General features: G+C 45.3%; 1 protein-coding gene across 1 annotated transcript in view; it reads left to right on the forward strand.

Moving 5' to 3' along the window:
• Smarca4 (SWI/SNF related, matrix associated, actin dependent regulator of chromatin, subfamily a, member 4) overlaps positions 1-14,402 on the forward strand; it is a 91,555-nt gene that overhangs the window by 25,013 nt on the left and 52,140 nt on the right. Inside the window, exons 9-13 of the mRNA XM_032911080.1 lie at positions 849-1,022; positions 2,387-2,554; positions 2,662-2,712; positions 8,470-8,600; positions 8,736-8,793. Of these exons, the coding sequence (XP_032766971.1) occupies positions 849-1,022; positions 2,387-2,554; positions 2,662-2,712; positions 8,470-8,600; positions 8,736-8,793 (582 nt within the window). The remainder of the gene's footprint in view (positions 1-848; positions 1,023-2,386; positions 2,555-2,661; positions 2,713-8,469; positions 8,601-8,735; positions 8,794-14,402) is intronic.

The raw sequence follows: 14,402 nt of genomic DNA on the forward strand, positions 1-14,402 counted from the left end.
AATACCAGAGCTCTTAGGGTGATTCTGGAAAGTTAACTGCCTACCATTTCACTAGAATTCAAATACATTGATCTATGATTCATCTATGCAGTATTTACCATTAAATACTATAAATGTTGTCACTATACCCCTGTTTGGGACACACCATAACTTCTTTACTTTCTTGAGGCAGGTTCTCACTCTTAGCTCAGGATGGCTTGGAACTCAGTGATCCTCCTGCCTCTACCTCCCAAGTGCTAGGAGTATAGGTGTGTACCACCCCACACCCAGCCTTGGGGCTAGTTTTTTACATTTCATAATTAAAAATTACCCTGGCAGTCCTGGAGTCACTGCTATGTCAGGATAAGTTCCTCGAAGGGGCACAGCTATACACAGGGTGGGAATAGGAAACATGTTTAGAACTTGATTGATAGGGTCAAGTTGCCTCTGGCAAGAGTGGTTCACTTGAGCCAGGTGAAATGGCGTACACCTTTGACCCCAGCACCCAAGAGACTGAGGCAGCAGATCTCTGAGTTTGAGGCTAGTCTGGTCCACACAGTGAATTCCAGGACAGCCAGAATTATATAGTGAGACCTTGTCTTTCATTCTTCCCCAACAAAAAAGGACAGGCTCACTTGGTACTCCAACTGTTGTATCCAGGGCCCTTGTCATTGCACAGGGGCTAGCAGCAGAGTTTGTCATGAACAAAGGTGACACGGTAGCCTCATTATGTGGACAGTGCCCTTTTCCCTTGAGGAACTGTATATGCTAGGGAATGCCTTGCCATTGAGTGGGTTCCCAGTGCTCCTTTGTCTGTAAACAGCTGTGGGTGCAGTTTTGCCTCAGCCCTCAATATCGTCTCTCTGCAGGAGTACCTCAACAGCATTCTGCAGCATGCCAAGGACTTCAGGGAGTATCACAGATCAGTCACAGGCAAACTCCAGAAACTCACCAAGGCTGTGGCCACCTACCATGCCAACACTGAGCGGGAGCAAAAGAAAGAAAATGAGCGCATCGAGAAGGAACGAATGCGGAGGCTTATGGTACACACCAGTTTTCTTGCTCTTGATCCCTTGTATGTGCTGGATGTGGCAAATGCTGGGTTATTCACCCCAGGGTTGTACATAGATGCTCGATGCTTGGCTTAGACGTGGAGCTAAAGGAAGTGACACATGGATTTGGGAGGTGGGGGTCTGGGCCTTCACCTTTATTCCTCTGGCTATAAATGTAGGCCAGCTCTGACTCCCTTCTGCTCTGGGCCTCATGAGCGCCACAGAACGTACAATGAAGACTATCCAGATGAATCTCACTGGCATTTCATCTTGGGGGAGTTGCTAACTGGACAGATACTGTTACCCGCTCTGGGTTTGCCCCTAGCAGGTATAGTGGAGACCCAGAGGGAGCAGAATAATCCCTATCTTCCTGGAGCTCCTATTTGCCCTTGAAGGAACAAAACAACAAAACAGATCTAGTATAATTGGGTAGGAAGGATGTGGCAGGCCTAGGACTAGGCATGTTAGACTGACTTGGATAGAAGCTGGGGGTGAGTTCATTGCACAGGGCAGAGCATGGGAGGGAGAAGAGAGTCCGAGAAGGAGAGAAGGGCAAGGAAGTGGGACACCAATGCAAGGTATAGCCAGTGGCCTCTGGGGCCTTAGACCTCATGGTGCTGGACAACAGGACACTGGGTCCTAGAGCTTGCAAGGTTGCATCAGGTGGGACTTTGCAGGCCATCAAGAGAGGACTAGATTACTGAACGAGTGCCCAGGGAATGCATCTGTTGTGTAGTAGGTTTTGCTTTAGTTGAGACAGGGTTTCAGTATACCTGGCTAACCGCTGTATAAGCCAGGTTCTGCTTAAACTCCTTTAAGATTCACCCGCTGCTGCTTCCCAGGTGCTGGGATTACAGGCACACATTCTGCTCAGCTCCAGCTTTTATTTGTTCGTAAAAGGATATAAGGAATTCAAGGCTGAGGTTTGTGGAGATGGGCCCAGATCAAGTAGAAAGAGGGGGTTGAGATTCTTGGTGACAGGGCCCAGATCAGGTACAAAGGTTGAGATTTGTGACACGTTTTTAGAGAGAGAGAGAGAGTCTAGAATTCCCTTTGGGTTTGTTTGTTTTTGAGACAGGATTTCTCTGTGTAGCTCTGGCTGTCCTGGAACTCGCTCTGTAGACCAGACTGAGGCTGCTCTCGAACTCACTGAGATTCATCTGCCTCTTGAGTGCTAGGAGTAAAGCCACTGCTGCCCTGTGTGAATGGCTCATGACAAGACCTGCATTGTCTGGCAGTGCCCTGGAGATTCAGCATGGTGTTGGGCAGTGGTACAGTAGTAGTCATGAGTGAGCTTCTGCAGTCCTCACACACACCCCCACAAGACTGGGTTTCACCCTGCCTTGGTTTTGTAGGCTGAAGACGAGGAGGGCTACCGCAAGCTCATTGACCAGAAGAAGGACAAGCGCCTGGCCTACCTCCTGCAGCAGACAGATGAGTATGTGGCCAACCTCACAGAGCTGGTGCGGCAGCACAAAGCTGCCCAGGTAGCCAAGGAGAAGAAGAAGAAAAAGAAAAAGAAGGTTCGTTGGGCCTGACTAAGCACAGGCGCCCCTTGGAATTGGCTTGGCTGCACACTTAGTGGCCTGGGCCTGTAGGGTCAGTCTGACCTTGCTCTCTTTATTTGCAGAAGGCAGAAAATGCTGAAGGGCAGACACCTGCCATTGGACCCGACGGTGAGGTGAGATATAGGGTATTTCTTACAGAAATGCTAGCTGGCCCTGTGATATGTGTTTCTTTTGGTTTGTTTCTTTAAAAATATTTTAAATCACATTTTTATGTAGTGGGGGCAGTGATGAAGGTTTTCTCTTTCTTTCTGGGGTGGCATTCACATACATTTACCCAATAAGTCATTTTGCCAGCCCAGGGCTGACCTGGGACTTCTGATTGTCTTGCTTCCACCTCCCATAATGGACTTACAAGTGTGGACACTGTGGATGGATCCACTTAGTTGGTTTTTTGTGTTTTAATTATATTTTTGTGTCTGTGCACATGCCTGCACTCAAATGTGCATTAGGCACTTCCTAGGCAGCTGGGACTGCAGCCGTGTGTTGTGCTCAGATGATCAGTAGTCCACTTCCAGCAGCTGTCATGGATTTATATATTTGTTTAGTTCTAGGGCACACGGGACATCCATTCTGCAGGCCTGTGCAATGCTCTTGTGGGAAGTCTCAGCTACGCCTCAGCCTTTGCTCCCAGACCTTTGGTTGGGAGTGTGTTTCAGAGTCTCTTGTCTGACCTCTCACTTGTGCCTTCCTCCTGATTTTTGTCATTCAGTCAGTTTACTCGTGGGCTTTTATTAGTATGCTCTTGCAGAAAGTCAGCAGGCAGTGTTGTCTACTTGGAGAGCGGACACTATACTTACTTTTTTCACTTCCTCAAGACACACAGTCTTATTCAGTGCACTCATTATATGTGTGTTGGGGAGATGGTAGTGACTGGCTATGGGTCAAACCCATCACCTTCTGCGTAGTAAGGAGGTGCCTGTCTACTACTACATTCCAGCACTCAGTGACAAAAGAAACAGCAGAAGGCAGACGTGGTGACATCTGCCGGGAAATGTAGCATGTGAGGTCAAAAGTGAAAGTTCACCCTAAGTTCAAGGGCATATAGCAGTATCCTGTTTTTCAAAAGATAATTACAGAAGTATAAAACATTGTTTGAAAGGAACCTTGAAGTCCTTCTCAGATAGAAACCCTGCCTCACAACTAGTGTATTGCCTCCTGTGTTTTCTATGCAGGCCCCAGGATTTCTGCTAGTTCATACCTTTCTAAGTTAGATCCCATACATGCCTACTGTTCTGTTCCCTGAGAAGTTGCTATTCCCCAGTTATTAGAAAGGCATGTGTTTGGTGGTAAAACTCAAAATACTCTTTAGTCAAGCACACTGTTGGGCCATGTAGACATGCAGGGCTCTCTGACCTTCACAGCCAGCAGAGTGATGAGCAGGGGACAAGAAGGCAGTTTGGCTCTCAACACGTCTCAGTAGTCCATGTTGGTTCAAACTTCAGGAGTCTGACCTCAGTGGTTTATTTTAGGCATATTTAAGCACAACACAGCACAGCACAGCAAAGTTATTCTGGGGATAATTTAACAATTTAACTCAGTCCCACATGTACAACAAAGCATACATAAGTCTCCTGAGGCAGATCAGACGTGATTACATCAGAACTACTTGTAAAGTCCATAAAGATAGGTTCTATTGATTGACTGAGAAAAATAAATTCATAAGGGTTTGGGGGAGGGCCCGATGCTTGAAAAGTCTCTGGTCACACAGACAGTGCAAAGGTCAGCAGGCGAGAGAGAGTATTTGCTTCAGCTTCTGTGCTGATAAGATTTTTCATTCCTTCCCTTGAATCAATAAGCCCGTGTGATTAACATTCTAGGTTTCTCTAGTGGTTCTCAACCTTCCTAATGCTGTGACCCCTTGATACGGTTCATTATGTTGTAGTTAACCCCTGACCATAATAATATTTTTGTTGGTTCATTTTAATTGTAGTTTTGCAACAGTTACGAATTGCGATGTAAATATCTCTGTTTCCTAATGGTTGTGGGCAGCTCTGTAAAAGGATCGTTCGAACCCCAGGTTGAGAACCACTGTCCTAGGCTTTGGGGCCTCCTCCACAGACAAATTTGGATGCTTTTCATTCCTGGGTGTTTGGGCAAGCTCTCTATGAAGATGTAATAGAAGAACCTTTTGTTTCACTGTACTTGCATGTTCAATGCAATGGTAGGCTAATTTCAGGAAAATGCCTCACTGAGGACCTCTGCGTAATGTTCATTTTGGATTCTTTTGTTTGTTTTTTCTGTTTCACGTATATATGTCAGTTTGCAGGTGTGTGTACATGTGTAGGCTAAAAGGCAACTTTTGAGTTTTGTCCTAAGAAACCCAATCCACTTCCTTTGAGACAATATTTTTATAACCTAGAACACAACAGCTTGGCTGGAGATTGGCCAGCAGGTCCCTGAGAGCCCCTGTGTCTGCCCCCAGTACTGACATCACTAGTGGCCTGGCTTTTGTTGTACATCAAACTCAGGTGCTTGTGAAGCAACCACTCTACCCTTATCTTCTGTTGAAGTTGGATCTCTTTGTTATTTTGTCTTTCTTTTTTTTCCGGAGCTGAGGACTGAACCCTGGGCCTTGTGCTTGCGAGGCAAGTGCTCTACTACTGAGCTAAATCCCTAACCCAAAGCTGGTTCTCAATAGCCTAGGCTCACCCTGCAATCTCTATTTGGCCAAAGATGACCTTGAATATCTGATCCCCTTGTCTTCCACTACAGTGTTATGGCAGTACAGGTATGGGTAGACTACTGTATTGCTCTTCCCTTTTTTAATTAAAATTTTTAATTAACCAATTAATTAGTCCTTTTGAGACAAGGTCCACTGAGTAACCATGCCTGGTTACTCATGAAACTCATTATGTAGATAGACTAGGTCTCAATCTTATAGAAATCTGCCTGCTTCTGCCTCCTGGCCACCGTGTTGACAAACCGTTTTAATTAATTAATTATTTCCTTAATATTTTTGAGTGTTTTGCCTATGCATATCTCTTTGTACCATGTGCGTGCCTTATTCCCCAGAGTCCAGAGAAGATGTCATGTCCTTGGAATAATGGATGGTTGTAAGCTGCCATGTGGGTGCTGGGAAGTGATCCTACAAGATCAACAGTACTCTTTTTTTTTTTTTTTTTGTTCTTTTTTTTCGAGCTGGGGATCAACCCAGGGCCTTGTGCTTCCTAGGCAAGCGCTCTACCACTGAGCTAAATCCCCAACCCCAACAGTACTCTTAACTACTGAGCCATCTCTCTGGCCCCTGAGTGGCTTCTTTGTTTGCTTGTTTGTTTCTGATCTATTCAGTGTGCAGCATTGTTTTGCATGCATGTATGTCTCTGTTAGATTGTTGGTTCCCGGGGTTGGGGATTTAGCTCAGTGGTGGAGCGCGCTGCCTAAAGTGCAAGGCCCTGTTCGGGTCCCAGCTCCAAAAAAAAAAAAAAAAAAGAAGATTGTTGGTTCCCTGGAACTGGAGTTACAGACAGTTGTAAGCTGCCATGTGGGTGCGGGGAATTGAACCCAGGTCCTCTGGAAGACCAGCCGGTTCTTTTAACCACTGAGCCATCTCTCCAGGGCCCCCCCGCCCCCCCGCGCCGCCCATTTTATGATAGGGTTTTTCTGTGTGGAGCTATTTCAGAACTTGATGTAGACCAGACTGACCTCAAATTTACAGAGCTCCACCTGTCACCACCTCCCAATACTGGGATTAAGGGCATACATCACTGTGCCTGGCTGTTGTTTTTAATATAAGATTCTTGTTATATAGTCTAGTCTGGCCCTGAACTCACAACCTCCGGCCTTCCTCAGCCTCCTGAGGGCTAGGATGACAGGCATGCCCCATGCCCATGTCCACTTCATGAACTTTGATACCACGTCAGCCTTTTATATCCACGTCCTTTCAGGGTCTTTTGCCCTGTTCTGTTATGAGTGTGTTGTGCCCTATATAGTTGATGTCTTGCTCAGCTCAGGCTGCAGTAGCCAAGTACTGTTGGTTACTACTGGGGGCATGAGCAGCATTCTGTACAGTTCTAGAGATAGAAACAGCAAAATTCAGGTGCCTGAGTGCTGGGTGCTTGGGAGAGGACTCTCTTCCTGAGTTTTTTTTTTTTTTTTTTTTTTTTTTTTTTTTTCCGGAGCTGGGGACCAACCCAGGGCCCTGCGCTTCCTAGGCAAGCGCTCTACCACTGAGCTAAATCCCCAACCCCCTCTTCCTGAGTTTTGAAGCATCGCACATGCTGTCTATGTTCTCATGACAGGGAAAAGGAAAAAGCATGAAAAATTGCTGTGTCCTTTCCCTAGCTTTTAGGTTTCTGCCAGGAATGGAAGTTGGAGCTTTGTACACTCTTAAGCACATGGTGTACAGCTGAGCTAAGCTAACCCCACAGGCATCATCAGTCTTGCTTCCATTACGGCCCCAGGGGACTTGTCTTAGTCCTGTTCTCTGAGGCAAGTGCTTCCTCCCAAGCATTTCAGGAAGCCATCAGCAGTGGCAGACTCGTATCTTAGGCTGGCCCCAAGCATACTGTGGTGACAGTTCTGGAACTAGCCATTCCGGGGGATTTAAATGGGATATTATCTAAAGGTTTCAATCACTTTGATAAAACATCACAACCAAAAGCAAGTTGGAGAGGGAAATGGTCATTTCATCTCAGGTTACATACACATAACCAAGGGAGCTAAGACAGCAATTTAAGGCAAGCGCTCGGGTGAAGCAAGCGATGCAAAGCCTGGAGGAAGCCTACTTTGTCATGGTGCCCAAGACTGGCACCGTCCGCAGTGGGCTTCCTCTATCAGTCATCAGCGCCGACCATGCTCACAGGCTTGCCCATAGGACATACCAGGGAGGCATTTTCTCATTGAGTTCTCTTCTCAGATGACTGTAGCTTCTGTTGTATTGACAAAACACTAACCAGAACTAGGTGTTCTCTTGAATTATTGTAAAAGAATGTGGATTGCTATATTATAGCACAAAGCCACTGTGGAGTTTATAGTATTTTGTTTATTTTTATCATTTGAGACAAAGTCTTACTGTCTAGCTGAGGCTGGCACCCTGTCTCAGCCATTGTGCCTGAAGCACAGCCGCTTTTCTAAGCCATGTGGGGGTCTGAGGCAGCAGTCTTGCCTCAGAGAAGTGAGCTTTAGGGAATGGGGCTGAGTCAGCATTGTAGCATTCACTCTTCTAAGTTCTTGGTCCCCAGCCTCACACACTCTTCAGTTATAGTTGTGTGGCTGTGGAAAATTGAGATGAGGGGCTAGAGAGATGGCTTAGCAGTTGAGAGCATTGACTGATCTTTAGAGGACTTGGACTTAATTCCCAGCATGCATGTGGCAGCTACCGACTGTCTATAATTCAAGTTTTAGGGGATCCGATGCCCTCTTCTGGGGTTCCTCTTGGGGCACCAGGCACACACTTAATAAACAGAAATATATACAAGCAAAAAAAAATTTTTTTTTAAATACAAAATAACTGGGCTGGAGAGATGGCTCAGCGGTTAAGAGCACCTGACTGCTCTTCCAGAGGTCATGAGTTCAATTCCCAGCAACCACGTGGTGGCTCACAACCATCTGTAAAGGGATCCGATGCCCTCTTCTGGTGTGTCTGAAGACAGCTACAGTGTACTCATATATAATAAATGAATAAATCTTTAAAAAAAAAATACAAGATAACTGAGACTCAGCCCGAGCATTTTAATCCGAATTCTTGGGTAGAGAAAGTACCGTGCTTTGGTTCTCTTTACCTTGGTAGAGTGATGTGCATGCTGCGTCTCATCTTCTCCCCTCGTCTTCTGATGCTGTGGCTCAGACCAGTCTCTTCCTGGTGATCTCTGCATTTGGGTGGCAGGGTGGGAGTTGGGGAGTCTTGGCTCATGGCAGTCATTCTCTTTCAGCCTCTGGATGAGACCAGCCAGATGAGTGACCTCCCTGTGAAGGTGATCCATGTGGAGAGTGGCAAGATCCTCACTGGCACAGATGCCCCAAAGGCTGGGCAGCTGGAAGCCTGGCTTGAGATGAACCCAGGGTAAGTTAAATGCCTCCTCCATGGGACTTGGCATTGGGCAGTGGTACTTGCATTTGGGTGGCACACCAGGTTCTAGAGAAAGGCAAGCTACTGCGTGCAGGCAGAGCTGCATCCAAAGACTGCTGTTTTTCCTAGGTATGAAGTAGCTCCCAGATCAGATAGTGAAGAAAGTGGCTCTGAAGAGGAGGAGGAGGTAAGAGGCCACTTTATCGTAACTGTTTTGGGGTTTCCACCTTGTTTGTGGCTGTCACGCTGTGGGCTGTGCCCTTGTGCCCTGTGTGCTGGCTGGGCATGGTCTGGCAGGACAGCCAAGGCCCGGGGCTTGCCTGGAAGTGGTGCTTCAGAGCTCTGCTGACTCGTGGGCTGTTCCCATTTAGGACAGTCGAGTTTCAGTCATTTCCTCAGTTGCACTGGCCACATTTCAGGCGCTGAGCATCCCTCCTCTGAATATTCTGCTGCTTTTGCCCATTCTTCATCAGTGCTGTGATTTAAGTCATGAATGCGTGCCCTGTATATGCGGCCGCCACCCAGTGTTCTCTTGCTCGTGCCTCTTGATGGCTCCTGCCTGCATCCCTTTCTCCCTGGGCTCTGCGTTCCCCTTCCTCTCCCCACATTAGGCTGATGGAATGCCATCTACTCAAGCCTTCCCTGTTGAGTTCTGCTTTAGAAAGAGGACTTGTGGTTTTTATGACCACTGGAGTCTTAAGGCCACCTCTCTCCTTAAGAGTCAGTTTTATGTATATTTAACCTGTTTGTTTCAGATAGAGTCTTGCTGTTTTGCACATTCTGGCTTGAAGCTCAGACATGCATCCTCCTATCCTTCTGAATGCTAGAGTTATACCTGCTCCTTGCCATGCCCTGCAGAGAACGCTTTGTTCTAATTTAAACAGCTTCATTGAAATCTAAACTGGAAAGTGTAGATGTTTCTTAGCTCACATAGATCAGCCCCTCACACCAGTGTTAGGATGTGGTAGTCAACCAGAAAGTAACCTGTAAGCTGTCAGTGGCTGTCTGCTGCCCCTCCCCTGTGCACCCAGGAAGCCACACAACTGGTGTTCTGGTTTGTTTTTATTTCTTGTTGGATGAGTCTTTCTGTATAGTCCAGGCTAGCTTCAAACTCAGTGTCCTCTAACTCGAGTCAGGAGTACTAGGACTGCAGCAGTGCACCCCACACCACTCACCACTCTGCTTCCCATCTCCACGTTAGCCATTGTAGACATGTGCAGATGAGTCAGAGCGCCAGTGCGTGGCATGTTATTGAGGTTCTTTCATGCGTTGTACGTATTAAGAACTCCTTTTTATTGCCGCTTTGTGTTCCATTGTATTAATATACCACATTTTGTTTACCTGTCCACCATCAGTTGACACTGTTATTTCTGGTTTTACTATGAATAATTATGTTGTGAACATTTGGAAACATGGTTTGTCTGGACATATGTTTTCATTTTTCTTGGGTAGATGCCTAGGCGTGGAATTGCTGGGTCACGTGGTAAGTTTATGTTTACTTTCTAAGACTGCCCAAATGTTCTCCAAAGTGGCTGTTACCATTTCACAGGCTCCAGTTTCTTCACGTTCTCACCAACACTTGGTATTGTCTGTTCTTTTGCTTATGGCCATTTTAGTGGATGTGTGGTGGCATCTCATTTGGTTTTCATCTGCATTATCCTAGTAAGTAGTTTGTCAAGCATCTTCATGTGCACATGTGCGCCATCCAGCATCTTCCTCAGTGGAGGTCTGTTCGAGTCTTGCCTGGTCTTAATTGGGCTGCTGTCCTAAGGAGCTCTCAGCCCTTACTTATTCTCGATGCACCCCTCTGACCCAGTGTGTAATTTGTAAATATCCTCTCCCAGTCTGCTTGGTTCTCACTCGTGTGTGTGTGTGTGTGTGTGTGTGTGTGTGTATAGAAATCAGAGGACAGCCTGAGATGTCCTTTCTTACTTCTACCTTGATGACTTGATGAGCCTGGGGCTCTGTTTACTGCCATACTTCAGGCAAGCTGGCCCACAAGCTTCTAGGGATTCTTCTTTCTCTGCCTCCTATCTCACCATGGAATCACTGGGATTACAGACATACAATACTGCACCTGGTGGTATGTTGCTTCTGGGGATTGAACTCAGGTCCTCACACTTGTTTGCAGGTGGTTCACTCACGTAGCCATCTCCCCAGCTCCCAACATGTGTTCTGTGATTTCTTATTGTTTTATCTTTTTGTAGGGTCATAGTGATCACTCCGGTATTCTTGATTTTGGTACTTTAGTGATTTGTCTCATTTCGTTGATTGATCTAGGCTTAAATTATTGAAGTAAGGTGTCTTAGTCAGGGTTTCTTTTCCTGTACAAACATCATGACCAAAAAGCAAGTTGAGGAGGAAAGGGCTTATTCAGCTTACACGTCCAAGTTGCTGGTCATCACCAAAGAAGTCAGGACTAGAACTCAAGCAGGTCAGGAAGCAGGAGCTGTTGCAGAGGCCATGGAGGGATGTTACTTACTGGCTTGCTTCCCCTGGCCTGCTCAGTTTGCTCTCTTATAGAACCCAAGACCACAAGCCCAGGGACGGCACCACCCACTGTGGGCTGGGTTCTCCTACCTTGATCAGTAATTGAGAAAATGCCTTACAGCTGGATCTTAAAGGCATTTCCACAACTGAGGCTCCTTTTTCTGTGATAACTCCAGCTTGTGTCAAGTTGACACACAAAACCAGCCAGTACAATTGACTCCTTGTCAACTTGATACACAAATACATCATTATTAAGCCTCAACTCTTACTTTCTTATTCATCCCCAAGATCTAAATAACTTTAAGAGTCACACAGTCAATCCATTTTAAAATTCAAAGTCTTTTTAAAATTCAAAGTCTCTTATCTGTGGACTCCACTAAAATACTTTCTAACTTCCAAGAGGGAAAAATATCAGGGCAGTGTCACAATCTAAAGCAAAATCAAACTCCAACCATCCAATGTCTAGGATCCATTCAGGATCTTCTAGGCTCCTCCAAGAGCTTGGTTCACTTCTCCAGCTCTACCCTTTGTAGCACACACCTTGTCTTCTAGGCTTCAGATGCCTGTACTCCACTGCTGCTGTTGTTCTTGGTGGTCATCTCATGGTACTAGCATCTCCAAAATGCTGTCTTCCGCTGCAACTAGGCTTCCCCAATAGCCTCTCACAGGCTCTCTTCATGGTGCCAAGCCTCAACTCCTTTGCATGACCCCTTCAGTCAGTCCTGGGCCATCAATTGCAACTGAGGGTGCACCTTCACCAATGGCCTTCCATGGCCTCTCACAGTGCTGAGCCTCAGCTGCTATTCATGATCCCTTCGTGCCTTCAAAACTAGTTACCACCCGAGTGACTCTTACACATTGCCAAGTCCAGCCACAGTACAAGGTACAACCTTGGCTATCTCTGGAACATAGCCTCTTTGTGCTCTCAAACACTTCTCAGAAGATTTCACCTCAATGATGCTGGTCTTTTCTTAATCACTGCTAATTTCCAGCTGACCAGCATCAATAGTCATTTTAGTAGTTCTGGTATCTTGTTAATCACAGCTGATTCTTCAGCCCCAGATAACCAAAACCACAGAATCATCACAATGAAAAACATGACCCTGATAAGAGTCTTTAATCTTTTCTCTGAAATTTCACAAGCCAGGCTTCCATCTTCTGCACTGTTCTCAACTTATCTTCCAAGCTCCTACAGAAGCTCTTAACATCCCAATAGCTCTTTAGCTCAAAATCCAAAGTTCTTCCACAGTCCTCCCCAAAACATGGTCAAGTTGTCACAGGAATGCCCCACTTCTGGTACCAATTTGTCTTGTCAGGGTTTCTATTCCTGCACAAACATCATGACCAAGAAGCAAGTTGGGGAGGAAAGGTTTATTCAGCTTACAGTTCCAAGTTGCTAGTCATCACCAAAGGAAGTCAGGACTAGAACTCAAGCAGGTCAGGAAGCAGGAGCTGTTGCAGAGGCCATGGAGGGATGTTACTTAATTGGCTTGCTTCTCCTGGCTTACTCAGCTTGCTTTCTTATAGCACCAAGAACCACCAGCCCAGGGATGGCACCACCCACAGTGGGTTGGGTCCTCCCACCATGATCAGTAATTGAGAAAATGCCTTACAGATGGATCTCATAAAGGCATGTCCACAAGTGAGGCTCCCTTTTCTGTGATAACTCCAGCTTGTATCAAGTTGATATACAAAACTAGCCAGTACATAAGGCTTTTGGTTTTGGATATGAATAGTGTTTAAACCTAAATGATGTTGGTTTTAAACTTACTGATTTTATTCATGTGTGTATATCTTATGTTGGCTGCTGTCAGCAGGGGCCAGAAAAGGGTATTGAGTCCATTGAAGCTGTAGTTGCAGGCAGTTATGAGCTCCTGACATAGGTACTGGGATTTATACTCACATCCTTTGGAAGAGCAGCATGTGCTCTTATTAACAGATGAGCCATCTCCTTAAGCCCAAAACCTATATGTTTTGCACTATTCATGCTTAGGCTACATCTCATAAACTTTGGTTCTGAGATTTTTTTTCCTTACTATATATCACTCAGGCTTGCCTTGAACTGTTAGGCCCGGATGGCCTCAAACTCTAAATCTTCCTGCGTAGGCCTCCCAAGCATTAGTAGTTATAGTTGTGTGCCATGACACCTGGCTTCATAAATGTTACTTTTTTAACCCTCCCCCCCAAAACCTGAGCAGTGTACTTGCTAGAAAAGCAGTAGTGAACTAAGTAAATTTAATGAGTTTGGTTTGTTGTTTGTTTATTTGTCGCTGGGGGGTGTTTGTGTGTTTTGTTTTGATATTTTTGAGACAAGTTCTTTTTACTATGTAACTCTCACTGTCCTGGAACTGACTTTGTTGCCCAAGCTGGTCTTGAACTCAGAGATCCACCTGCTCCAGTGTTTTTTGGCTTTTGGTTTTTGTGGGGGGTTTTTTGTTGTTGTTTTGTCATTTTTGTTTTTGTTTGTTTTTTTTAATTAGGTGTTGAAATTAGGGTCTCACATAATCAAGGGAAGTACTCTTTTATACCACTGAGCCCTAGCTCCAGCCACTATTTTATATATAAATAAATAAATTTGGCACTCAGGAGTGTTTTATTGAAAACGAAAGTGTACACATGATGTACAGAGGGGATCCAAACCTAGAATCCTAATATTTTAATTTAATTTTGTGGTCGTCCAATCTGAAATACTCTTTTAAAACTTCTTCTAAAGTCTGTTATCACATGTGTGTGTGTGTGTATGTGTGAGTGAGTGAGTGAGGGTAGGCGTGTGTGCAGTGAGGAGATGTGAGGATATCTTTCAGGAGTCAGACCTCTCTTGCCCTGGACTCCAGAAATAATACTTGGATTATAGGATAGTGTAGCATTTACAATGCCACTGTGCTATTGGTTATTAATTTGTTTTTCCTTCATTTTTCTGCGCATGAATGTGTGCAGAGGTGAGCATTTGAGGCACTTTTGCTCTGTATTCCAGGCTGCCTTGACCTCATAGCAATCCTCCAGCCAGAAGTGTGGCTTTACCCTGTCTCCCTTCCTTTCTTTTTTTCCTTTTTTTTTTTTTTTTCCTTCTTTTCATCCTTTCCCATGTACAGTCTTTTTCTGTTAAAATGATTTTTGCTGTGTTTGGTTTGGTATGGTGGGTTTTGTTCTTCAGTTTGCTGACTTACCTTTTCTGTAAATGTTTGTTGGGGCTATACATTTAGGTAGTAATTTCTTTATGATCACATAGATACAGTAAGCATCTTACTCCGTTGCGTATTTTTTTAAATGTATTTATTTTTTGTATATAAGTACACTGTCGCTGTC

The sequence above is a fragment of the Rattus rattus genome, chromosome 8, assembly GCF_011064425.1.
Source record: "Rattus rattus isolate New Zealand chromosome 8, Rrattus_CSIRO_v1, whole genome shotgun sequence".
Taxonomy (NCBI): domain Eukaryota; kingdom Metazoa; phylum Chordata; class Mammalia; order Rodentia; family Muridae; genus Rattus; species Rattus rattus.